The sequence below is a fragment of the Leopardus geoffroyi genome, chromosome B4 (assembly GCF_018350155.1).
Source record: "Leopardus geoffroyi isolate Oge1 chromosome B4, O.geoffroyi_Oge1_pat1.0, whole genome shotgun sequence".
In the NCBI taxonomy this organism is placed as follows: domain Eukaryota; kingdom Metazoa; phylum Chordata; class Mammalia; order Carnivora; family Felidae; genus Leopardus; species Leopardus geoffroyi.
The window spans coordinates 84,116,360-84,140,897 of NC_059341.1; the positions used below are offsets into that span (position 1 = coordinate 84,116,360).

General features: G+C 60.2%; 2 protein-coding genes across 3 annotated transcripts in view; both read left to right on the top strand.

Moving 5' to 3' along the window:
* LRP1 (LDL receptor related protein 1) overlaps positions 1–11,490 on the top strand; it is an 82,688-nt gene extending 71,198 nt beyond the window's left edge. The window contains exons 69-89 of one of the 2 annotated variants that reach the window (XM_045462819.1): positions 664–770; positions 875–1,007; positions 1,862–1,981; positions 2,094–2,216; positions 2,554–2,694; positions 2,804–2,938; positions 3,011–3,130; positions 4,050–4,318; positions 4,870–5,048; positions 5,545–5,651; positions 5,899–6,015; positions 6,476–6,652; positions 6,799–6,939; positions 7,041–7,214; positions 7,485–7,646; positions 8,063–8,237; positions 8,433–8,534; positions 8,686–8,750; positions 8,860–8,950; positions 9,049–9,193; positions 9,362–10,340. In XM_045462819.1, coding sequence (XP_045318775.1) covers positions 664–770; positions 875–1,007; positions 1,862–1,981; positions 2,094–2,216; positions 2,554–2,694; positions 2,804–2,938; positions 3,011–3,130; positions 4,050–4,318; positions 4,870–5,048; positions 5,545–5,651; positions 5,899–6,015; positions 6,476–6,652; positions 6,799–6,939; positions 7,041–7,214; positions 7,485–7,646; positions 8,063–8,237; positions 8,433–8,534; positions 8,686–8,750; positions 8,860–8,950; positions 9,049–9,193; positions 9,362–9,502 — 2,924 coding nt within the window. In that variant the 3' untranslated portion in view covers positions 9,503–10,340. Of the gene's footprint in view, positions 1–663; positions 771–874; positions 1,008–1,861; positions 1,982–2,093; positions 2,217–2,553; positions 2,695–2,803; positions 2,939–3,010; positions 3,131–4,049; positions 4,319–4,522; positions 4,589–4,869; positions 5,049–5,544; positions 5,652–5,898; positions 6,016–6,475; positions 6,653–6,798; positions 6,940–7,040; positions 7,215–7,484; positions 7,647–8,062; positions 8,238–8,432; positions 8,535–8,685; positions 8,751–8,859; positions 8,951–9,048; positions 9,194–9,361; positions 10,341–11,388 lie in introns of those variants that run through there. The other variant, XM_045462821.1, reaches the window with a different exon arrangement.
* Positions 11,491–13,856: 2,366 nt separating this feature from the next.
* On the top strand, positions 13,857–23,300 carry NXPH4 (neurexophilin 4). The gene is made up of 2 exons (XM_045463947.1): positions 13,857–14,091; positions 21,723–23,300. The coding sequence occupies exons 1-2, from the start codon at positions 14,035–14,037 to the stop codon at positions 22,575–22,577; spliced, it is 912 nt and encodes a 303-aa protein (XP_045319903.1). The 5' UTR covers positions 13,857–14,034; the 3' UTR covers positions 22,578–23,300.
* The last annotated feature ends 1,238 nt before the right edge of the window (positions 23,301–24,538 follow it).

The window sequence follows — 24,538 nt, forward strand, 5'->3', positions numbered from 1 at the left end:
CCCCCGCCCCGCCCCACCCCCACAGACCTGGGGCTCCTCCCTTCTCAGCACCCTTGTCCCCACCAGGCTGGCCGGCACAGGTGGCTGCCTCCCAGGGCTGGGGGTCAGGTGCCCCCTCCCTGCTCACCCCACCCCACCCCACTCCATGTCGTGTATTTGAGTTTGTGCCATTTCACCTCATCTCATGTTTCTCTCCATTTTCACACTGTCCTCTTGGGGTTGCAGAGGTAGGTGTCTCTGATGTGCCCCTGCTCCCACCACACCCCCTGCCACTGCCCCAGAGCCCACCCGTCCGTCCCCGTGCTGTGCCTCAGCCCATCATCCTTTACTGGCCTCTCCCTAAACCCTGGTGCTTGTCTTAGTGGTCTTGTCCTTCTCCTGTTCCCCTCGACCCCCCCGCACACAGTCTGTCCCGAGGGCAGAGCCAGGGACCCATGCCCTCTCTCGTGTGTCTGCCCCAGAGGGGTAAGTGTGAGCCCTCTCTGTACCCAGCTGATCCCATGAGGGCAGCCAGTTGGCTGGCGTGGTCATTATGCCAGTCAACTGTGGCTTTCAGGGACACAAGGACGGGTGGTATTGTTCTGCCAAGGGCTGGAGATACTCCAAGGGCTGAGTCCCTGTGCCCACCCTCCTGGGGCGTGTTTCTCCCCTGTCCTTCTCCAGCCCCTCGGCCCTGCTCTGAGAGCGAGTTCTCCTGTGCCAATGGCCGCTGCATTGCTGGGCGCTGGAAATGCGATGGGGACCATGACTGTGCAGATGGCTCAGACGAGGTGTGTAGGGAGAGGAGAAGGAGGGAGGGATGGCCTCAGAAGAATCAGGACAGAGCTACAGGGGTGCCCCGATCTGACCAGGATGCTTGCTCCTGTGCCCACAGAAAGACTGCACTCCCCGCTGTGACATGGACCAGTTCCAGTGCAAGAGTGGTCACTGCATCCCTCTGCGCTGGCGCTGTGATGCGGATGCCGACTGCATGGACGGCAGTGATGAGGAAGCCTGTGGCACTGGCGGTGAGGCCCTGCCACCACCCCCCATCCCACCATGTGGCCCAGTCATTCACCTCATTCTTTGTCTTCTGTAGTCATTGTTCATACAAAAAAATATTTCTTAAGCACCTGCCAGGTGTCAGGCACCGTTCTAGGCGTTGGGGACATAGCAGTGAACAACACACAGGGCCTCTGGGTACACGTTGGGACAGGTTGTTCCCTCCACAACGGCACTTAGTCAAGGGGCCAGTTGGACCAAAATCCAGCAGAAACCTGTTGGCTGTGTCCACCCAGACTCCACCCCACAAGTTCCTACAGGGCAGTCGGCTGCCCTGACAAACAGAGTCCTTGTTCACTTTGCTTTCCGGGAGCAACGAGACAGTGCCTGCCCCTGGCTAACCTGGCTGGGCTCAGTGGCCGGAGGCCACATTGTGAAGCTTGGGTAAGGGAAGCCTGGGGCTTAGAGCAGAGACCCACCCAACAATGAGGACAGACTTCCTGGCTCTGCCTTGATAGTCTGGAACCTGGGTCTCCTGACTCCCAGCCCAGTGCTCCTCCTTTCTGCCTGCCATGAACTGCAGTAGGCCCCAGTGCCCTGCCACAACCACTAGAGAAAGAGGGCACTCTTGGCCTCTCTGTACACACTTCCCCAAAAAGGCCTCTTCTCCCCTAAATACCAGAGGAGGCAGTTCTGCCCAGCTGCCCAGCAGGTATAAAGGTAGGAGACCTGGGTTCATTCTGGTTGTACCACTGCTTGCCTGGTGACCCCTCTGGGCCACCTCCTGTGGTGGGAAGGGCCTGGGCAAGATCCTGCCCCCCAGCAGCCAGCCTGGGGCTCAGGGCTCATTTTTGGCTCTTTGCACGCCCCCGGCGCCCAGTGCGGACCTGCCCCCTGGACGAGTTCCAGTGCAACAACACGCTGTGCAAGCCGCTGGCGTGGAAGTGCGATGGCGAGGACGACTGCGGGGACAATTCAGACGAAAACCCGGAGGAGTGCGGTGAGGCTGGGGGGGCGGGGCCCAGGGCGGGGGGCGGGGCTCTCATGCTCCCCGGGCGCTGCAGGCCCGCCCCCAAGGCTGATTCTGGCTCTGTCCCCTCCCACCCCTGCAGCCAGGTTTGTGTGCCCTCCTAACCGGCCTTTCCGTTGCAAGAACGACCGCGTCTGCCTGTGGATCGGGCGCCAATGCGATGGCACCGACAACTGCGGGGATGGGACTGATGAGGAGGACTGTGGTGAGCAGGGGGCCGGTGGAAGCAGCCTGGTGGGGCGGGGGCGATAGTTTGGGTACTGCACAGTGGGTGGCGGCGGGCCAGGTGGAAACTCGGTGGTGGGGGGGAGTAGTATCCATTGTGGGGAGTCTGGGGGCCCTTCCTTGGGAGAGAGAGGCTTCTGAGGAAGGCAGGGAGGCTGCCCGGTGCCCTAGGTCTTGAGGTGGAGCATCCCCTGAAGCTTGACAAACAGCCCCGGACAGAGTTGGGGGGGGGGGAGGGGGCTGGGGGAGGAGGGGGGGCTGTGGGAGGAGGCCCCGGGGTGGTGAATATCCAGATCTGAAGCCCCCACCTTCCCCAGAGCCCCCCACGGCCCAGACCCCCCACTGCAAAGACAAGAAGGAGTTTCTGTGCCGGAACCAGCGCTGCCTGTCCTCCTCGCTGCGCTGCAACATGTTCGATGACTGCGGGGACGGCTCTGATGAGGAGGACTGCAGCATCGGTGAGCCCTGCGTGCTAAGGAGCTGGCGGCGGGGGGCCTGCAGAGGGCCAGAGAACCCAGGCCCAAACCCAGGTGGCTCAGGAGAGAGGGCCCACTCTGTCCCCCACAGACCCCAAGCTGACCAGCTGCGCCACCAACGCCAGCATCTGCGGGGATGAGGCACGCTGCGTGCGCACCGAGAAAGCCGCCTACTGCGCCTGCCGCTCGGGCTTCCACACTGTGCCAGGCCAGCCCGGATGCCAAGGTAAAAAGGCGGGACTCAGAGGGGGTGGGAAGAAACCCGGGACTCTCCATGACCCTCCCCTGTAACCCTCAGACATCAATGAGTGCCTGCGCTTCGGCACCTGCTCGCAGCTCTGCAACAACACCAAGGGTGGCCACCTCTGCAGCTGCGCCCGCAATTTCATGAAGACTCACAACACCTGCAAGGCCGAAGGTACCAGCCTACCAGCTGGAAGAGGACAGAAAGAGTGGGTGGGGCTATGCAACACCAGAGTGTAAATGGGGCTAACGTGGATGGACGTGCTCCCCTTGGCACACCCATGCCCAGGCGCAGGAGCCCAGACCCACGGGCCCAGCTGCCAGCAGCACAGAGGCTGGCATCAGTGCACGGGGTGCTGGTTGGGGAGCTGGTTCATCTGGAGAAGTCTGGGGTGGGGGCAACATACCCGTATCCCACATGTGCCTCTTCACCCGCCACTCCCAGGAGGAGAGCACACAGACACGCGTCTCCACACAATCACGTTGTAGCTAGCCCCTTTGCTTCTTATTTTCAGCTTCATTGAGATATAATTGACAAAACTGTCAGATATTTAATGTGAACAGGTGATGATTTGATGTATGTACACCTGGTGAAAGGTTTCCCTTCATTGAGTTAACACAACTATCATCTCATGCACCTTTTGGGGGGGTGGGAACGTGTATATGCTCTGACGCACACCTGCACCTGCCTGTGTACAGACACCCCCAAACACCCGTGCACACACATCCATGTGCACACGAGGGCATGTATGAATACACAGCCCCACCATGCACGTTCAGGTGCACTCACGTGCCGGTGCGTGTCTACACCCCTCTGTGCCAGTGCACACACACCCCCACATGCATGTGTGCCCACGGGCATATATCAGACAGCATGTAGCACAGTGTGGTGATGCCAGCCAGTGACAATGGGGAGACAGAAGTCCCTGAGGCTGGAGAGGCAGAGAAGATTTCCTGGAGGAGCGGGTCCTATTGGACCAGCTCAGGGAAGGAGAGAAGGGAGCACATCCCGGCACCAGGCCTGGCATCCCCCAGCCCTGGCCTCCTGCCCCTGCCTTTTTCTGCACCTGACACCGGGACTTTTGCCCCTCCAGGCTCTGAGTATCAGGTCCTATACATCGCCGATGACAACGAGATCCGCAGCCTGTTCCCCAGTCACCCCCATTCGGCTTACGAGCAGGCCTTCCAGGGTGACGAGAGTGTCCGCATTGATGCCATGGATGTCCATGTCAAGGCTGGCCGTGTCTATTGGACCAACTGGCACACAGGCACCATCTCTTACCGCAGCCTGCCACCTGCCGCACCTCCCACCACTTCCAACCGCCACCGGCGACAGATTGACCGGGGTGTCACCCACCTCAATGTGAGCACCCCACCTGGGATGGGATCTCTACAGATTGGATGGGAAGACTGCAAAGAGCAGAGGGTTTAGAGCAGGGTTTGAAAACGACAGTGGAAGGGGGCAAAGGGTGAGACTGACGGGCAAAGGCATTCGGGATTATGTTGTGGGCACGACAGGTGGACAGAGCAATGAGAATTATCAGTAGCTGGCTCTGCCACATTGCAGCCCAAGGTGGCAGGGTACGATGGACACACTGGCCTTCAGCATCAGAGCCACGTTCAGTTCCTGATTGTCACCGCCATCCACTGTGTCAGTCTCAGCCACCTATTTGACCTCTTTGGGCCTTTGTTCCTCAGTAGAGCGAGGTAATAATATCTCATCCAGCAAAACATGTGAAAGCTCTAGGTATTGGCCCATAAGGTAAGTGTCCATTGATCCTCTTCAAAATCAGAGAACCAGCTCCCGATCTGGGATGACTTTTTAACAGGGACGAGCTGGCAGGTGCAGGTGGGGATAATGGGCAGGAAGACAAAAGGTGGTAGCCCCTGACATTATCACCCTCCCCCATTCAGATCTCAGGGCTCAAGATGCCACGGGGCATCGCCGTCGACTGGGTGGCCGGGAACGTGTACTGGACTGACTCAGGCCGAGATGTGATCGAGGTGGCACAAATGAAGGGCGAGAACCGCAAGACGCTCATCTCGGGCATGATCGACGAGCCGCACGCCATTGTGGTGGACCCACTGAGAGGGTATGCGGGGGTCCCGGGGGGAGGGCCAGGGAAGCCTCTGGGGCAGCCCAGCATCCCCAGGTGCGTCCCTCCCCTTCCAGACCACCCTGGGGTCGGAGTCCTCCTCCAGCCCTTGGGCCTTCAGGCCACCTCCATCTTTGGTGCTCCCCGGTGCCGCCTTTGCCCAGAATCCCCAGCTGGCCTGCTCAGGCAGGGGCCTGCCCTCCACTTGCCTGGCCATCATGTGCAGCCAAGTTTGGGCTGCTTGTTTGCTCCAGGGGGCAGCTCTGCCCACTTTGATGTCTCTGGATTGGCACCTTGTACTTTTAGAGTAAAAGATCCTTAACCTGATCAGGGACCTGACTCCCCTCGTTCTCTCTGGAGGAGGTAGACAGAACACTCTCCTCCCAATACCCAGCAGTCCCTATGCCCAAGCCACAACCTGGTAGCCCATCTCGCTCAGCCTGCTCTGGCAGCCCTCAGGTCCTACCCATGCTCAATTCTTCTCCTTCCCCAGCACCATGTACTGGTCAGACTGGGGGAATCACCCCAAAATTGAAACGGCAGCAATGGACGGGACCCTTCGGGAGACACTGGTACAGGACAACATCCAATGGCCTACAGGTCCGTGGAGGCAGGGGCAAGGGATGTGGGAGGGGTGGGTTTGCTGAGCCTGAGGTCACGTTAAAGCTTGGAGGAGAAGGGGCTTGGACTGGGATGGGCAATGAGTTATGGAGGCTTTTTCTAGAAGTGACTGGGAGTGGTCATGGGAACAGGGTAGAGCTGTCCCAAACATGGAGACACTTCTGCTTTTCCTCGAGCCTGGGGTGGCAGAGGCTGGGCCTTCACAGTGCTCTCTGCCTCCCCTCAGGCCTGGCTGTGGATTATCACAATGAAAGGCTGTACTGGGCAGATGCCAAGCTCTCGGTCATCGGCAGCATCCGGCTCAATGGCACGGACCCCATCGTGGCTGCTGACAGCAAACGAGGTCAGCATCCTAGAGCAGCCTCAGCCAGTGCTGCCCTCGGGCCTCTTGTCCTCCCCACTGAGTCCAAAGGCCTCACCCAGCACCTGCCATCCTCCTCATCCTGGCCCCCAACAGTCCTACAGTGCCTTCCAGGCCTACCCCCACTGGACTCCCTGTGTACCAGCCCTGCACCCTCTGACCCACTTGCCCATTCATTCATTCTACCAATGACATTGAGTTGCATGGAAGCAACAGAGGTGGCAGGAGGAGCTTAGTAGATGTGGGGAGAGGGAACAGAAGTCCTTCCTGACCGCAGAAGTCTAGGGCTGATGGGACCTTTTGCCAGTAGTGGCCACAAGAGGTGGAACAGGTTAGGGGGAGTTTTGTTTGGGATGTGTTGAGTTGGAGGTGCCGCAGGAGCCCAGGTGTCCTGGAGAGTGACCAGGGCCTGAGTCCCCTCTGAGTCTACCTCCTCCCCCAGGCCTAAGTCACCCCTTCAGCATCGACGTCTTTGAGGATTACATCTATGGCGTCACCTACATTAATAATCGTGTCTTCAAGATTCATAAGTTTGGACACAGCCCCTTGATCAACCTGACAGGGGGCCTGAGCCACGCCTCCGATGTGGTCCTGTACCACCAACACAAACAGCCTGAAGGTAGGCACAGGGGGACAGCCCAGTCTGGGCCCGGGAAGGCCTGGGGGCAGAGTCTCCAGGCTGTAGCCTCAGGTCCTGGGCATTGTGGCAGGGACATTCTGGGTCCACGAGGCTCAGCATCCTCCCACCCCTGCCCACACCTGCAGTGACCAACCCCTGTGACCGCAAGAAGTGTGAGTGGCTCTGCCTGCTGAGCCCCAGCGGGCCCGTCTGCACCTGTCCCAACGGGAAGCGGCTGGACAATGGCACCTGTGTGGCCGTGCCCTCGCCCACGCCACCACCAGATGGTATGCTTGTGCCCTCCCGGGTCCCCACCCTCTGCCCTGGGACCTTCTTCCCTGAGTTCCCCTCTTCCCCTGGCTCTGTGCCCTGATGGTCCTTCCCGCAGCTCCTCGACCCGGAACCTGTAACCTGCAGTGCTTCAATGGCGGCAGCTGCTTCCTCAATGCACGGAGGCAGCCCAAGTGCCGCTGCCAGCCCCGATACACAGGCGACAAGTGTGAGCTGGACCAGTGCTGGGAGTACTGTCGCAACGGGGGCACCTGCGCTGCCTCCCCCTCTGGTACGGCCTTCAGTTCTCCTGCCAAGACTGCGCCCGGCTCCTCAGCCCCAGCCTCCCGCCTCTCAGCCCACTGGTTCCGCCTGGAGCGGATCCCCAGACCCTGTCCCACCCTGCTCCCCCTCTGTCTCCCCTCCTGCCCGCAACCCACAGCCCCAGTGCCCCCGTTCCTCTGCTGCGTGCCTTCCACCCGGGCCTCCCAGCCCTGGTGCCCTCCAGTGGGGCCGGCGCCTGGGTGGGCCACGGTCCCGCTCACACATCCTCTCCCGCCAGGCATGCCCACGTGCCGCTGCCCCACAGGCTTCACGGGCCCCAAATGCACCCAGCAGGTGTGTGCGGGCTACTGTGCCAACAACAGCACCTGCACCGTCAACCAGGGCAACCAGCCCCAGTGCCGATGCCTACCTGGCTTCCTGGGTGACCGCTGCCAGTACCGTGAGTGAGCCATCCTTGGGCCCCAAGGGAGGGGATGACGGGAGCTCAGGGACCTAGAGCCAAGGGTGATGGTCAAGAGGCAGATTCTGGGGAGGGAGGCCATTCACAGCTCAAGCAGTCTCTAGGTGATCCCCCCCATCCCTGTAGAGGTGTCAGCACACTTCTCCCAAGGTGGTGAGCCCTCTGGCATCAGGATTATTCAAGCGAAAGCAGTGCCCTGCCAGGCTTTTTGGGGACGTCCTTATACTCTAAACCTGTGACGGGGGAGGGGGGCAGCAGGGGGCTCAGGAGGAGGTGAGAGTCACCTAAAAGACCTAGGAGTCCCCTTAGTGTCTGGCTCCCCCCACCCACCACCTGTGGAGGACCCTCATGAGGGTGGGGCTTGAGGCACCTCCTCTCCCACCCCCCAACCGCAGGGCAGTGCTCCAGCTACTGTGAGAACTTTGGCACGTGCCAGATGGCCGCCGACGGCTCCCGGCAGTGCCGCTGCACCGCCTACTTCGAGGGGCCGAGGTGCGAGGTAAACAAGTGCAGCCGCTGTCTGGACGGAGCCTGTGTGGTCAACAAGCAGAGTGGGGACGTCACCTGCAAGTGAGTGGGGCCTGCCCCCACGGTTCTGCCCGGCCTTGACCCTGCCCTGCCCCGGCCTCACGCTCCCTGGCCTGCCCCCCACCCCCGGCCCTGCCCCTTCCTTAGCACTTCCGACACCCCCTCCCGGCCCCATCCCTTCCTCAGCACCTCAGACACCCCCTCCCAGTCCACCCAGCCTGTCATTCCTTCCTGCAGCTGCTCTGATGGCCGGGTGGCCCCCAGCTGTCTGACCTGTGTTGGCCACTGCAGCAATGGTGGTTCCTGTACCATGAACAGCAAAATGATGCCTGAGTGCCAGTGAGTTGGACCTGAGCCTTTCTAAGACCTAGACCATCTCCCCCTCCCCAAATCTGAGTGGGACACTCGGGACCCTGTGGCCCCTCCCAGTCCCCTGGCAGCCATGACTGTGGAGGTCGTGCCTACTCAGCTCTGCCCCTCCCGTCTACAGGTGCCCACCCCACATGGCGGGGCCCCGGTGTGAGGAGCAGGTGGTCAGCCAGCAGCAACCTGGACGTAGGTGGCAGGGGACGGGGAGACAGAGCTTCAGGGACCTGGAGCAGGGGTATTTGGGCCTCACTTCCCTGAGCCTCTCTGACTCAATTTCCCACCTCCTCCCCTCCAGATATGGCCTCTATCCTCATCCCTCTGCTGTTGTTGCTGCTGGTGCTTCTGGTAGCCGGAGTGGTTTTCTGGTACAAGCGGCGAGTCCGAGGGTGAGTTGTGGAGAGTCTGGAAAATTCTGGCTATTCATTTATCACCCTAACCTTGCCCTCCTATCATCCCTGCCCCCTTATAATCCTGCCTCCCCCAGGGCTAAGGGCTTCCAGCACCAGCGGATGACCAATGGGGCCATGAATGTGGAGATTGGGAACCCCACGTATAAGATGTATGAAGGCGGGGAGCCTGACGACGTAGGGGGCCTACTGGATGCTGACTTTGCACTGGACCCTGACAAGGTGCGCTGGGAGGACAGAGGAGGAGGCTTCCAGGGCAGGGACAAGAGGCTGTGGGTGGGGTGACTGAGGGTACAGAGTCGGATGATGGAATGGAGGCGGGGGAGGTAGGGCGCCTGGGCCACAGATCCCATCCCCTGCGCCCCACCTGAACCCTCTGTCACCTTGCAGCCCACCAACTTCACCAACCCTGTGTATGCCACACTCTACATGGGTGGCCACGGCAGCCGCCACTCCCTGGCCAGCACGGACGAGAAGCGAGAACTCCTGGGCCGGGGTCCTGAGGACGAGATAGGGGACCCCTTGGCATAGGGCCCTGACCACTGGACTCAGCCCAGAGAGCCTCCTGCCCCCTGCCAGAGAAGTCCTTCAACGAGCCCCCTCCTGCCCAGCCAGCCCCTCCTCGGCCCTGCCGGGGTGTATAAATGTAAAAATGAAGGAATTACTTTTTATATGTGAGTGAGCAAGTGAGCAAGCGAGCACAGTATTATCTCTCTCCGTTCTCCTCCTTCCTGCCTGCTCCTCAGCACCCCCCTCATGCTGCCTTCAGGGAGGGGGGCAGGGAGGACTCTGGGGGCTCCTGTGGCTCACAGGTACCCACCTCCCACCTTCCACCAAAATGCACCCCCACTGGGAGAGCTGGTGGTGCTGCCCCCCTCCCTGTTCAAGACACTTTGTCAAGGCTCTCCCCTCTCTCGCCCCACCCCCATCTTATCCCTCCCAGCTCTCTGAGGGCCAGTTCTGGGGAGGGAGAGTCCTTTGCTGCCCCTGTCTGGAAGATCTGGCTCTGGCTGAAGTAGCAAGGAAAGGATGGAATTTTTTAGTTCTTGGGGGATGCCATTCGATGCTCCAGCCCCCAACTCTAGGGGCACCTGAGATGGCCATGCTCAACACCCCTCCCAGACAGGCCCTCCCTCTCTTCAGTGCCCCCACCGCGGCTCCCAGGGCTGGAGACTTTCTTTGGTAAACAGTCCCCCAGCCTCCTCCTCCCTCCCCTGGGGATGAGGAGGAAGTGGGGCACACCAAGAAAGGGTAAGCGGGCAGCCCCGCTTTGGGGACATGAACGTTTTAATAATTTTTGCTGAATTCCTTTACAACTAAATAACACAGATATTGTTATAAATAAAATTGTAAAAAAAAAAAAAAAAAAGAAAGAAAGAAAAAAGCCATTTGTGTCTACCTATGAGTGTCAGACTCTGGGAGCTGGGCTGTGCTTGCCTGCTTCGGCCACCAGAGGGAGACGTGCTCTGTGCTGGAGGCAGGACTGGAGAGTCTGGTCTTGAGAAGTGCCCTTCTCCCTGAGCTGCCTCCCTCTCCATCTGGCTGGCAGGGGAAGGGGGTGGCACTGGACTTGATGAGGAAGATCTGCTTCTCCTGGCTGTGTGACCTTGGGCCAGTGACTTCACCTTTCTGGATCTTGTATTCCCTGTGGCTCTAGGACAGTAACTCCAAAATCTGTTTCTCTGCATTGTCGCTTACAGGGCACCACCAGCCCTACCCAAAACGATCTCCCACAGTGAGAAATCCCACTGTAAGAACTGAACACAGTGGGGTTGTCAAGGGCTTTCTGATCCTTCAGGGTGGTCCCACACAGCTCTCTGTGCCTGAGTTTGCTGCTGAAACGCAAACATCCTCACAGAGTCTAATTAATCAGATGCCAAGAGTAGAACCCTAGATTCAGGAGGAGGGGGAGGCGGCCGGCTGGACTGAAGAAGAGCTGGGAAGACCAGTTTGCCAGGCTTCACTGGCCACCAACAGATTCAGCTCACCAATCATTGTGACATCCCGGGGGGTTGACAGGAAAGGACTGCTACAGTCAAAGGGGTCCCAAGTCTACCTCAAACCCTTGCCGGGGGAGGGGAACCTCTTGCAGAAAGTCACGCGGCTCTACACTGTCGGCGACTGAGAGTTACAGCACCACTCTCCCCTTTACAGCAAATGTGAGCTCAGGGAGGGCATCTGCAAGCAGCTGAAGAACAGTTACCCAACACCCAAAGAAGGGCACTACCTTTCTTTCTGCCACCCTCCCTGGTTCAACTTCCTCAGCTTATTCCTTTTTTAAGGAAGCTATGGGTCTAGGCACCTCTAGAAATAAGAACCCTCCCCTTCCCTCTTGGCCCTGGGATCTCGCCTCCGGCTTCATCCTCTAAGCCAGTTCTGAGATCCTCCACTGTCTCTGGAGCATCCCAGAGCCCCAGGGAAGAGCGACGCTGCTGGGGAAAAGGGGCGTCCTTGTTGATTGCTTAGGGAGGCTTGTGGCCTCCTCTGTCCACCAGGTGGCGTAGGCACCCCTGCAGTGCCGCTCACCCTTAAGCCCAGCACAGCCCCCTCCCCAACACTAATTATGCACCTGCAGGCGGACCGGAGCCTAGCCTCTCACTTCCTTCCCTCGGGCTATTATGCCACACCCCCTCCACCCTCAGCCAGCCGGCTCCCCTCCCTCCCTCAGCGCCTGCCTGCTCCCCCCACCACCACCACCAGCCCCACCCCCTCGCTCCCTCCCTCTGCCAGCCGTGCATCTGGCGCCCCCGGGGAGCCACTGATTCTCTGCCTGTCGCCTCAAGATCCTGGGCCGAGCAAGAGGGGCCCCCAGCTGCGGCTTGGAACGCAAGCCCCTCCAGTCAGCTTCCTCCCTCTGCCCACCAGGACCAGCCAGGAGAGTGTCTACTAGGAGGCAGTCCTCGAACTCCTCACCTGGCAAGGACAGCAGAGGGGTCTGAGACAGAGATGGAGAAGAGACAGGGGCAGAACCAGGGGCAGAGGCTGATATAGACAGAATGAGAGACAGAGATATGGAGATGGAGAGATACAGGGGCAGAGGCAAAGACTCAGAGATGGGAGCGGGGGGTGTGTCGGGATGTGTGTGTGTGTGTGTGTGTGTGTGTGTGTGTGTGTAGCTGGAGACAGAAGGGGGTGACCTGAGACTAGCAAAAGGAGAAGAGATGAGGTGGGTCAGGACTCCAGAAGATCAGGAGCTTAGTGATGGGCTGCTGCCCTGGGTACCTTAGGCCTGGGGGTGCCCACTGCCCCCATCTACCTCCTTACGGCAACCCCTGTGCTTGGCACTTGGGCTCAGGATTCTGAAGCCTTGGGGCCTTGGGCCTGGCCATTCCTGCCTCTTCCAGCCTCTCTACTCTCTGCCCCTTCTGCACCCGGGTTCCTGCCTCCTGGCTTCTGGCTGTCTCCCTGGCTGTCTCTGTGTCTGCCTCATCTTCTCAGCATCACGGATCCTTTTCTGGTGTCTGTCACATCCTTGTATCTGAGTATCTCTTTGTATGTGCCTGGGCTTGTCTTTTGGACTGCCAGTGCCAGCATACACCTGTGTGTGTGTCCATCTCTGTCTGTGGACATTTGCCTCTCTGCCAGGGCGAGGAAGGGGGCTGGGGCCTGAGTACCTGGCTGGGTATGCCCGTCTCTTGGCGCAAGTGTGCATTTACCCCTCTGTCTGTGTGTGCTCCTGTGTGTGTGTAAACTGAGTGTCCATCTGTGTGTGTCAGTGTGCCTCTAGGTGAGCACCTGTCTGCGTGTGCGTGCTGGTCTCTGTGTGAATGTGTTTCACTCTGCCTCTGTGCTCACCTCCGTGGTGTGGCCTGCCCCTGTGAATGCATCTGCGTGCATGCCTGGGGGTGTGTTGATGTCTCAGGATATGCGTCTGTCTCTCTATCTCTCTGCTTGTCCCTATCTCACACTGTCTAGGTGTCGGTCATACCACAACCTCAGCCACAGCCTCAGTGCATAGCAACAGCTGACAGCTGAAGACTCCCTGGGCAGGGAAGAGAGCGAGACTAGGGGGAGGAGGGAGCCTATGAAGAAACAGCCAAGAGGATAGGGACAGAGACAAGGCTGGGGCTGGGGACAGAGACAAGGACAGAGACAGAGGAGGAAGGAGACAAGGATGGAGAGGAGCTGATGGTGAAAGATGGGACAGTGGAAGGGAAGGGATGGAGATTGCACCAAGAGGCTGGGCAGGCGACGCTGAGGGGACTTCCTGCCCAACCCCCATGCAGGGACGCTCTGGGACGCGCGGGGGTCAGCAGTGAGGGGAGAGGGGCAAAAGTGAACGGCCGGTCCCGCAGAGGGGTCTGGAGATCGCGGAGGTGCCTTGGGGGCGGGAGTGGGGGCGGCGGGCGCCGTTTGTCAGCCCTATTGACAGACGTGATGGGGTTTCCGTCCGTGATCAATGATTCTCATCTCCGGGCCGAATGAGCCGCGGGGCGCCCATCCATCCCCGTCAGCGCCGCGCGGCCCCAGCCGCCCCGAGGCCCCGCCCGCCCTCACCTCGGCCCCTGCCCTGCTCCTGCCCCGGACCCACCTTAGCCCGGAGCATAAAAGGGGCCCGGAGCACCGAGAGACCCTGGTCTTCCAGGGCTCCTGCTCCGCCGTGCACCCCTTCGGGGACACGGTCCCAGAGCCTCGAGCCCCACGCCCTGCCCCATTCCTCATCGGTGCACAGACCTAGCCTCTCCGGTACACCATCCCTAGGTCCCGCAACCCTCTGCGCTTCGCACCTGGGCTGGGGGCGTGTCCGGGGCGTGTCGGGGTGAAAGTCACCTTCGGTGCCCCCAGCTGGGCGGGAGGGGGCGCGCGGGGCGCGGCCGGGATTGGAGCGACGCGGAGCCCCGCCCCCCCGCCCGCTCGAGTCCGACCCAACTTTCTCCCCCGCCCGCGCCCCGCCCCCAGCGCCGAGCTCCGCTCCTCTCGCTCAGTCCGCGGGCCGCGCCGCCTGCTCCCGCCGCTCCGGCAGCCACCCCACGGCGCGCCAGCCCGGGGCCCCTCGCCCCCAGGCCCGGCTCCGGCCTGCCCGGGACCCGTCCCGTCCGCCCCCCTCCTGGCCGCCTGGGAAGATGCGGCTGCTCCCGGAATGGCTTCTCTTGCTCTTTGGCCCGTGGCTCCTGAGGCAGGTAAGGGCAGCAGGGCTGGAGTGGGAGCGCCGGGTCCGGGACGCGAAGGTCCCAGAGTGCGAGGGGCTCGGTGCGCCCGCCCCGCCCCCAGCGCGGAGCGTCTCAACTTTGCGCGGCGTGGGGGAAGCGGACAGACAGACTCCCTGATCCAGGACACGCGCTCTCCCAATCCAAGTTGGCTGAGGGTTGGGGGCGGGTGCCGGGGTGGAGGCCCGACTCGGATCTGGCTTCAGGCAAGGCGGGGGAGGGGACGAAGCCCGACCCGCGAGTGCGCCAGACTGAGCGGGAGTGCGAGACAGACAGACAAGCCAGCAGGGTGTCAGCCTTGCCGTCTTTCCGCGCCAACCTCGCTCGCCTTCCTCGCTGTCTGTCCTTCCACTCCTCCACCCTGCCTTTCCGTTTCTCCTCTCTGCACTTGTCACAATGCCAGGTGGGCACTGTGTTCCGAGCATCCGCGGCCCGAACACACGCGCGCACACAGATACGGCCGAACTTGGCTACGATCTCCCATCACATTTCCCGCGGAGACACCTTCTCCCCTGCACAAACCTCACAGACACACCCCTCTCGTGCGCCCAGATGATGGGGGTGGGGGCTGTCTGGAAGGGGAGTCTCTCTTGGTGTCCTCCCCTTGCCCCCACATCCCTAGGCTGCCTCTTTTCCCTGAGTCTCTGGGGTGAGGACACAGAGGCTAAGGAGGCCCAGATTTGATCTGCTCCCTCCCAACTTGGAGGCTTCAACTCACGAACACAGTGTGCTCATATGTGCTGATGTGGACTGTGTGGGTCAGCGTGTGCACCTGTGTGCATGCATGTGTCTTGGGGCAGCAAGGCTTGGGTGTCTAGTGCTGGGGTCCAGGGTGCATGTGTAAGCTGCTATGGTGTGTGGTGTTGGCTTTGAAGGGGTGAGTGCAAGCGCCTGCTTCACCGCGCAGCTCTCTGTGCCCTGCTGTGTGTCCCACAATGGGGGCCTCGGACCTGGAGCCTGCTTCCTTCCATTGCCTCCTTGTCCGAGACTTTTCTGTTTCCTGCACCCTAACTGTACCTACCTAGTTTGAGGGCAGGCAGGTAGCTTCCTAAACCCCTACTCCTGCACCCTTGCTCCAGCCCCTACAGAATCTGGAAGGGATGTAGTCCCCCCCCTTCCCCTGCCAACATTTGGACCCCACCTGCTTAGCCAAATCAAACTCAGCCACTCCAGCAGGGTAGGGGCTGCCCAGGTGAAGCTGGTGACCGAGCTCCCTGCCTCTCCCAAACACGTCTGGTGACCTTGAGGGGCTGGAAGGTGGGCAGAGGGGCCCCCTCCACAAAACCTGCTTCCACTGGCAGGAGCTTCTTTTGGACTTGCTGCCCAGCTCTGCCCTTATCCACTACTGCAGGATGGGGCCTGGGCCCCACAACCCACCCGTATACGTGAAGGCCTGGGGGAGAGGAGGTAAGGATGCTACTCCCCTGCCCCTCCTTTGTACTTCCGCGCCCATTCTCCTCTCCACTCTCCCTATCAAATAAACTCCCCTGTGGACAGATCTGGTTTAATTTCCTTTGCCCCCTGAAGGGGAATGAAACATCTGGTGAAGACTTGAAGGAGAGTAAGCATGAGGATGTGAGCGATGGGGATCTGTCTGAGTGTGTGTGAGCTGCAGCTGTGGGCCTCCGTGTTGGAGTCAGTGGGGGAGAGTGTATCTGCCATTTAGTCCAGCTTGTGTGCCTGTGAGAATCAGTGTTTACATGTGTGTAAAGACTGTGGGTGTGTAAATACGTGTAATTGCGGGGCAGGATGTGTGCAGAGAAGTGTTTGTGTGTCTGAGTACCTGTGTGTGCTTGTGTGCACTTGTGAGTACCCCAAGGTGGGTCTCCAGTGCATCTGTGTGCCGGCGTACATGCGTTGCCCATATGTAAGTCTCTGGGGTTTGTGAGTGTCTGTATGCTTGTGGTCCTGAGTGCATTTGAGTGTGGGTATGGGATTGTGAGCCTCAGGGTGTGTTCATATATCTGAGTGTGGCTTATGTGTGTGTGCACTCAGGGCTGTCTCAGTGCCAGAGATGGGAGTATGTTGACACGGTAAGAGGCTGGTGGGGGACAGTTTACAAGGTAGCTCTTTGGGAAACCCTAATTGTCCAATGATAACCCCACTGTCTTTGGCACCACCTAACCCCCATCACTTGCCCCTCCTCCTGGGCCCAGGACTCTGGGCTTCCGTTGCCCCTGGGGCTGTGGCCTCTTGGCCAGACCTTCCTCCGGATCTTTCTGATATGGTCTCTGACTCCTCTCCCTCTCTGTCTCCGTCTTCCCCACCCCTTGCCAAAGCGGCTGCCTACTGGGAGAAGCAGCAGGCGATCAATAGTCACTAATCACTAATCACTAATTACTAATTAGCTGGGGGAGGGCAGGGGTGGGACCCTTTGGGACCTTCCAGCTCTATCCTGCCTCAGGGAAGGATTAGGCCCCAGCGAGCCTCTCAGAGCCGGCCAGCCCCAGCCCTGCATCTAGCCACTCCCTCCTGCCTCTGTACCCCACTCCAGCCCCTCAGCTAATCTCTGGCTGGGCCACTTAGGCACGTGCCGCCTAGGCTAGGGCCCAGAGCCTTGGTGGGGATTTGGGGGTAATCCGGGCCGCAGCTGGGCCAGGGGCACAGGAGAAGGAGGGCGCTGTGACAGCTCCCTTGGGCCAGATCCTGCATGTATAAGAGAGGTACCCATTGGAAAGGAGAATTTACAGGGTCATGGGATTGGGGTGGGGGAGGAGTTGGAGATCCAGGACTGAGTGACTAGGGAAGAGGTGAGGTAATTGGGGGACAGAAATATGGTAATGAAGGGTCACTGGGGTCAGAGGTGGGGTCATTGGGAAGGGGCAAGATAAACCTTGAAAGAGACCAGGTAAGTGGAGGGGGCATCTCAGGGCTCAGAGATGAAGTCATTGTCAAGGAGACGGGGAACTTTGAACAGATCCCTGCAACTCCACATGATTGGGGGCCAGGAAGGGGACAGGATACTAGAGAGAGGACAGGGTCATGGGGCAGGGCTCAAGCACTGCTGGGTGCAGTGGGTAGTCGCCGGGGCTTAGGGTGGAATCCAGCTATGGGGTGGAAATGGGGAACAGGGAGTGCTGTCTTGAGCGCTAGAAATTGGCGAGTCTCCCCCTCTCCCTCTCCTGCCCCTCCTCCACCTCCACCCCGCCCACTCCCCCTCCGGCTCCGGCTTCGGGAAATTACATCCCCGCTCCGCGGCTCCCACCCCCCCCCCCACCGCGCCCCGGAGCCCGCGCCTTTATAGGCACATTTATTGCAATAATAAAGTGAGGCGCGGGGCGGGGGGCGGGGGGCGGCCGTTCCCGGGGGGACCGCGCCGGCTCTAGGAAGCAGGGAAATAAAATAAAATAAAATAAAATCAAAATTCAGATAACGGTGAGCCTTGCGCTGCAGGCCTCGAGCAGGCGGGCAGGCGGGGCTGAGGGGGAGGGGGCGCCCAGCCCAAGGGCAGAGCCCGCCCCACCAGCGGTCCCCGCCCCCTCACGCTATAGTAGGGTCTGGAAGGAGGTATCTTCGCTTCCACCTGCCTGGCCCCCTCCGGTAGTCTAATCCTGCCCATCGTCTGCCTTTTCCTCTGACTTGTCCCCCATACCTGGTCCTCAGCTCGTGGCTCCGTCCTTGTCTCCCATCTCCTTCCTTGTCCCCCATTGCCTATTCCAGTCCCCATTTACAATTTGCCATCCCCATCTCCTGGGTCTCTGCATCCCTCAGCATCCCTGTCTCTCTCTGCCCAATAACCATTACCCGTTCCTGTTCCCACCCCCAATTGCTCCCCATCCCCATCTCCCAGGTCCTACCCCACTCTCAATCCTGCTTCTCTTTCCCAGTGCCCATCCCTCATCCACCATCCTTGTCCTCCCCATCCCCATTTTGGTTCCCATTGCATTCTCTGCCCCTCTTCATTCCCCTAGCTCCTATCCCATCTACATCCCTGTCTCTACCCAATGCCTATCCACCATTTCTGATCTCTTCTTCATCCCTGTTCCCATGCCTATCCTCATTCCATCCTCATCTCTTCACCATATACCTGTGCCTGCCGAGTCCCCAACCCCAGTCTCAGTCCTCAACCCAGACTGTCCTGTCCTCCCACCAATGTGCTTACCCCCGTCTCCATCCCTGGTTCCCAGCCAGACCCTGTGAATTCCACCCCGCCCTGACTGCGGTGCCCTCCTCTTGTCCCTTTCTAGGTGCAAAGGCTTAATACGCTATTCCCTCCCCTTCCCCAGCCCTGGCCTGGAACACTGTTCCTTCCCCAACCACAGGGTGCCGTTCCCTTCCCCCGGTCCGGAATCCTGAGCGGCCCCGCCTGACCTACACAGCCGGAGAGAAGCCAGGGACTGGTCTGGAGGCCTGGGGGAGGTGCGCCCTGCAATGCGGCTGGGGGGCCGATAGCGTGAACCTCCCCCCTTTCCCCCGCGGTCCCATCCCAAAAGAGGCCCCCCCACAGACACACAGTGGAGTTTGTTCACCAGCAAGAGGCAGCCTCAACTCCCCTCCATCGCGTGGGCTCACTGCCTTGGGGGCAAAGCACTCCTGGCTGGGTGCCCGCCCCGCATGGGCCTGGAGGCGCCTGGTGAGGCGCACCCCCCACCCATACCCACACCCCCGCCTGCCACTGAGCACCTCCGCCCCCTGCGGCCGACAGCCAGACTAGCCTCTCCCCTCGGCAAATGTCACTGCGCCCAATTAGCTTAATTAAACCAGTTCTGGAGCGACGGGGACCCCTCCTCGGACAACACCCTGCTCCCTCTCTCAGTTATGGGGGGGGGGGACACCACCATGGATCTCAGGAAAGAGGGGCTCCTTTCTTACCCTGCTTTCCCTGTTCGTTCCCCCACCCACAGACAGAGACAGACAGCCTGAAGGATAGAGGGACAGAACCGAAAGAGACAGACAGAAACAGGGAGAAAAACAGAATCACGGAAGGAGAAAATTCGAGACAGAGTGAGGAAGAGACTGGGAGAAGAGTCACGGAGAGAGATGGAAAAACAGTGAAAGAGGGAGCGCGAGAGGGAGAGCGAGCGTGCAAGCAAGGAAGCCAGAGGGAGGATTTTATTTTATTTTATTCCATGTTCCCATTTCTCGGCTCGTTTCCTCACAGACTCACCCCTCCCTGTCAGAGCTCCCCCCAAGGTCGCTTTGGCCAACCCCCCAACTCTTCCCTTTATCTTGGCAGTCTCCTGCAGTAGGTGGGGGGTGTGGGTGCCCAAAGCCCAGGGATTTGCCAGGATCAGAGAAGCACAGACAGCAATTTGTCTGGAATCAGGGGAGGGGGACACCCAGCACCCTCACCGCCCGGCCAAACCTCCTTCCCTCTCCCAGCCTTCATGGAGTTGCTGGACTGAACCAGCCCTTGACAAGTCCTGGGCTGGGTGCAGGACAATGAGTGCTGCCAGGGTGTGCTGGGAGTGGGTGTCTCCTCAGAAGCATTTAGGGTCATAAGAGCAGGTGACTGGGTATTGATGGATGCCCCTAGAAAGGCAGTGTTGGGTCTAGAAGGGTGTGCAGATTAGGAGTCAGAGTTCAAAGGACTCCCCCCCCCTTCTTTGACTTTCCAGTCAAGGTTCATGTATTCCCTCCTCCTAGACCTCTCTGAGCCCCACCCTGCACTCTCCAAGCCCACTTCCTGGGAAGCCTGCCACCCCTCCCCCCACAGTGGCCTGGGACCCTTCCCACAGCCCCTCTCAGACCCACCCTCCTGGTGTTAGCTGCCAGCTCAAGCTTGTCTGTCTGAGTCAATCACTCCTGCCGCCCCCGCCCCCCTCACCTGAGCTGGGAGGAGGGATGGACGGGAGGAGGAATGAGGGGGGCAATAAATATGTATGACGAGCGGGTGGCGGCGGCATTAATAACCCGGGATCGCAGTGCTGCGGGAATGGGGACCAGGCGGTGGAGATTCTAGCCCAGCAGCTTGACTCTGCCATTCCTGTCCCTTGTGGACTCATAGTGTGTACACAAGGGTGTGTGCAAACAGAGGGGGGCACCCATGCGGGCAGGCCAGTGTGGAACCCCCCAGGGACCATTCATATACAACTCACACATATGCACCCCCCGGGGGGACGCACCGGTTCTATCACTGTGGATACACTGACACACACCCTTGAGAAAGAGCTCGACACATGGACAGAGGATGATAGGAGCTCATGTAGGAAAGTGACACCTCCAGAGAACCAGACACGGTCAACTGAGGCATACAACTACACCAGTCTCAGTGACGCAGACACCACAAACGGATAGATACACGGCCTCACTCAGGTCAACACACGGAAAGACACACACACAGCCAAGCCAGGCACATTTACAACCCAGGCATCTATACAGAACCACCATGGACTGACACAACAGGCATTCAGCCCCACAGGCAGGCAGACACACACACAGACTCCTCAGACTGATATAGGCAGGTGGACACACACACACACACACACACACACACACACCCCAACCACAAACAGCCACTTGAAGCAGACACACACCCTCATCACCATGGGTTGAGACACATGGTGAGTGTGCATGTGTGCACATGCTCACACACACACCATCACTCCAGGTAGACAGACACACACCCATAACCATCCGGGGCTGACAGAAACACAGCCACCCCAGGCTGACACACACAGCACCCGCTCCCTGCAATCTGACGTACACGCAGTAAGGGCCACACTAACCGGCCACAGCTACCAGTCTGACTGACACGTTCTGACACTCACGGCTTCTCTCCCTCCCGCTCCCCTCGCTGGAGCGGCATCTCCATATTTCTTCCTCTGGCTCTTGCACGTCTCCTTCACTCCCGGCCACCCCCCACCCCCACCCCACCCCACCCGCCCCAGATAATTGATGGCCCGGGCCTGGCCCGGCCGCTCCCGCCTCTCGATCCATCTTGTACTCGCGCCCGCGCTGTCTCCCAGATCGGCCGCCACCTGAGACACGCGGAGACGGGAGAGGGCGGGAGGGGGCGGTCCTCCGGCCCCCTATAAGACCAGGGAAGGACCACTAGGCGGCCTCCCCCACAGTAAGAGCGCTGGAGGCCGAGAGGGGTGCCCACGCAGCCCCCAAGCCTCAATCCACAGCGCCGACATCTCCACTATTAGCTCAGTCGGTTTTCCGGGCCCCTCCCAGCCAGGGAGTAGAGGCCGAGGCCTGGGTGGGGGCTTTAGCCTCGGCAGAGGTGTTGGGAGGTCTTCGCTTCTTTCTTGATGCTGACTGTTGACATTGGTCATGGCCTGGCTTGCCTGAGTCCACCTCCTCCCTGGCCCACCATTATTCAGAACCAACCAGGCTCCAGGCCAGGAGAGCCGGCTCCACTCTCTATTCAAAAAGCTTTTGCTTTTTGGATTTCTCAGCCCGCATCGGAGTTCTCTGAGAACACAAGGATTCTCAGTGTCATTTCACAGATGTAGAAACTGAGGACTGGATCGTGAGTTGGCCAAGAGCACAGAGGTTGAAAGGGCTGCAGGCCTGCACCAATGCACACTCCCCGAACCACTGACTGTGGACTACCCTCTTTCCCCAGGGGCTGGGGAAAGGGGCTAGTGGGGGTAGGGCCATGGGATGGCCTGGCGCAACCCCAGCGTCTTTCTTTCCTGCTCTTTCTTTGTCCACAGGTCGTCGGTGCTCAGATACCAGAGTCCGGGAGGCCTCAGTACCTGGAGCTGCGCCCCGCCGCGGCCAGAGGGGGCGCCCCTGGCCAACAGCTCCCGGTGCCGAGGTCATCCCACGGTCTGGGCACTACTGGCTCCTGGAGCTGGGCCTGGCCGGCTAATCACACCGGGGCACTGGCCCGGGCTGGGGCGCTGCCTGCGCCGCGCACGAAGAGAAAGCCGTCTATCAAAGCGGCCCGTGCCAAAAAGATCTTCGGCTGGGGGGACTTCTACTTCCGGGTACACACTCTCAAGTTCTCGCTGCTGGTGACAGGCAAGATCGTGGACCACGTGAACGGTACTTTCAGCGTGTACTTCCGCCACAACTCGTCTAGCCTGGGCAACCTCAGCGTCAGTATTGTGCCGCCCTCCAAGCGTGTCGAGTTCGGGGGAGTCTGGCTGCCGGGGCCCGCCCCCCATCCTCTGCAGTCTACGCTGGCCCTGGAGGGGGTGCTGCCTAGGCTGGGGGCCCCGCTGGGGATAGCGGCCGCGGGACCCGGGCTAGGAGGCACCCTCGGGGGCGCGCTGGCGGCCCCATTCGGGGGCGCGCTGGGAGTGCCCGGGGCCAAAGAGTCACGCGCTTTCAACTGCCACGTGGAGTATGAGAAGACAAACCGCGCGCGCAAGCACCGCCCGTGCCTGTACGACCCATCGCAAGTGTGCTTCACCGAGCACACGCAGAGCCAGGCCGCCTGGCTCTGCGCCAAGCCCTTCAAAGTCATCTGCATCTTCGTCTCCTTCCTCAGCTTTGACTACAAACTAGTACAGAAGGTGTGCCCAGACTATAACTTCCAGAGTGAGCACCCTTACTTTGGGTAGTGCGCCTCGCACTCGCCTGGGCCCTAAGCTTCCCGCCAAATCCCGGCCTCCCTAAGTGGGACCCCTCCCCGTGCCCCGCAGCTCCTGGGGCCGCATTCACCCCTTCCACTCTGAGGGCAAAGGGAACAGCCTTCCCGGGGACCATCAGCCATCAGGTGGTCTGGGTCCTCCTTTTCCTTATGGGAAGCGCTAACGAGGCGGAGGTGGCTGTAGCCCCTTCCGTTACCTCCCAAAATGAAGGGGCAGGAGCGCAGGCCTGGAATAGGCAGGGCTTGGAGGCGGTCCCAGTGTCCCTTACGTCTGCATCGGGTCCCCCCTTATACCCCGGCGCTGGGCTGGACACTCCCTTTGTCCGCATCTGTAATGACGCCTGGCCTGGCACCCTCCACGCACCCTGTCTTACCCCCAGGCGCTTTTCCTCCTGTTCCATCCGGTCCCCACGTAAAGACTGTTAGGCTCGTAAGTTGCGGCCTATCCCCAACCCCTTCTGCCAGCGGTATGCCTGTCCGCCTCCCCCCCCCCCCACCCCGCCCAACCCTAATTAGGGTAGCGGAAGCAGAACTCCTGGGCCTAGGCGATCGACTCGGCCCCTGCTCTCTGCCCACCTCCCTCCTGTCCCTGCAGTCCTGCTCCACCTGCCCCTTTCCGGCTGCTTCCTCTCGGTGATATTTTTTCTACGCCAAAACAGACGGGAAAGGGAACAAAATAAAGTGAAATCCAATACGCGTCTGTGTGAGACCTTTGTAGGGGGTGGTGGTGATGTGGGTCTAAGTCTGGCAGAGACCTGGCCAGGGCCTCCTCCCTGGGCGTCTTCTGGAAACTGAGGCAAATATTGACGGAGTTGGCACCTTGGAGGGCATCCAAGACCAGGTCGGGCGGAGATGAGGGCGACCCTTGCGGTAGGAGCCCTGACTGAGGTGGGGATTTTCTCCCAGAGGTGGGCGAAAAAGAGGGGAAGCTGCAGCAGACAGAATGGGGGTGACCTGAGACCTGAGAGGGGACTACCAGCGGACTGTTGGCGACGACTTGGGGGAGGAGGTATAAGGCCTTGAAATGGGATCGAGTTGCAGGGACAGCGTAGGCAGAGCGCTGACAACCTGCTAAGCTCCGAGGGGCTGGCGGGAGGCGGCAGGTGGGGGGGAGGGGGAACGGTGTTTGCGGCATCTGGAGTCATCGATCTTCCTTTTCCTTCCTAATTTCGTGGGCGCTGAGTTTGCAGACGGCTGAGGGAGGGAGGCCAGAGACGAGGGGGTGGGGGAAGGGACGAGCGGCGCGAGTTTAGAGAGCCTGGCCGCGCCGCCGCCGCTCGCCGCCTGCAAACAAGGCCCTCTTAAGCCAGCTGCCCACCCTCCCCACCCCCGCCTCCAGCTCCCTTCTGCCGCCGCCGCCGCTGCTAATTTTATCCGCCCCCAACCCTGGCCCGGGCGTTAATTGGCTGCGGCTTCATTAGCAGTTCTCAAGCTCAGCCGCTCCCCTCCCCTGGGGACCCCTGACTGGGGCTAGGGAGGGGGTATGGACAAGCTGAGGCACAGAACGACACCTATCGACACCTCGTCTTCTGCCTTCCTTCTCCTGGAGTCCTGGGCCAAGGTACCGACTCGGAGAAGGCAGTGTTCTCCAAGGAGTTGCCCACTAGTCAGCGGGAAACTGAGTCAGAGGTGAGTCCCACCCAGACATGCCTGGGAATGAAAAGTTGGTGATGGGGAAAATAAATCTTTGGATGGATGGATGGATGGATGGATGGCAGGATCACAAGATCAACTGAAAGGAAGAGGGCGGTGGGAGGTGATTCTGGGTCAGAGATTGGAGGAAGGAGAAGAACCCTAACCCAGGGCCTATTGCTGGAAAGAACTGAGAACACCTGAGGCTAGAGTGGGAGGGAAGGAGGTTAAAGCTAAGAGGGGACTTCTGAGGCCTGGTATGAGAGCCAAGTGGGAATATTTGGAATTAGCAAGTTAGCC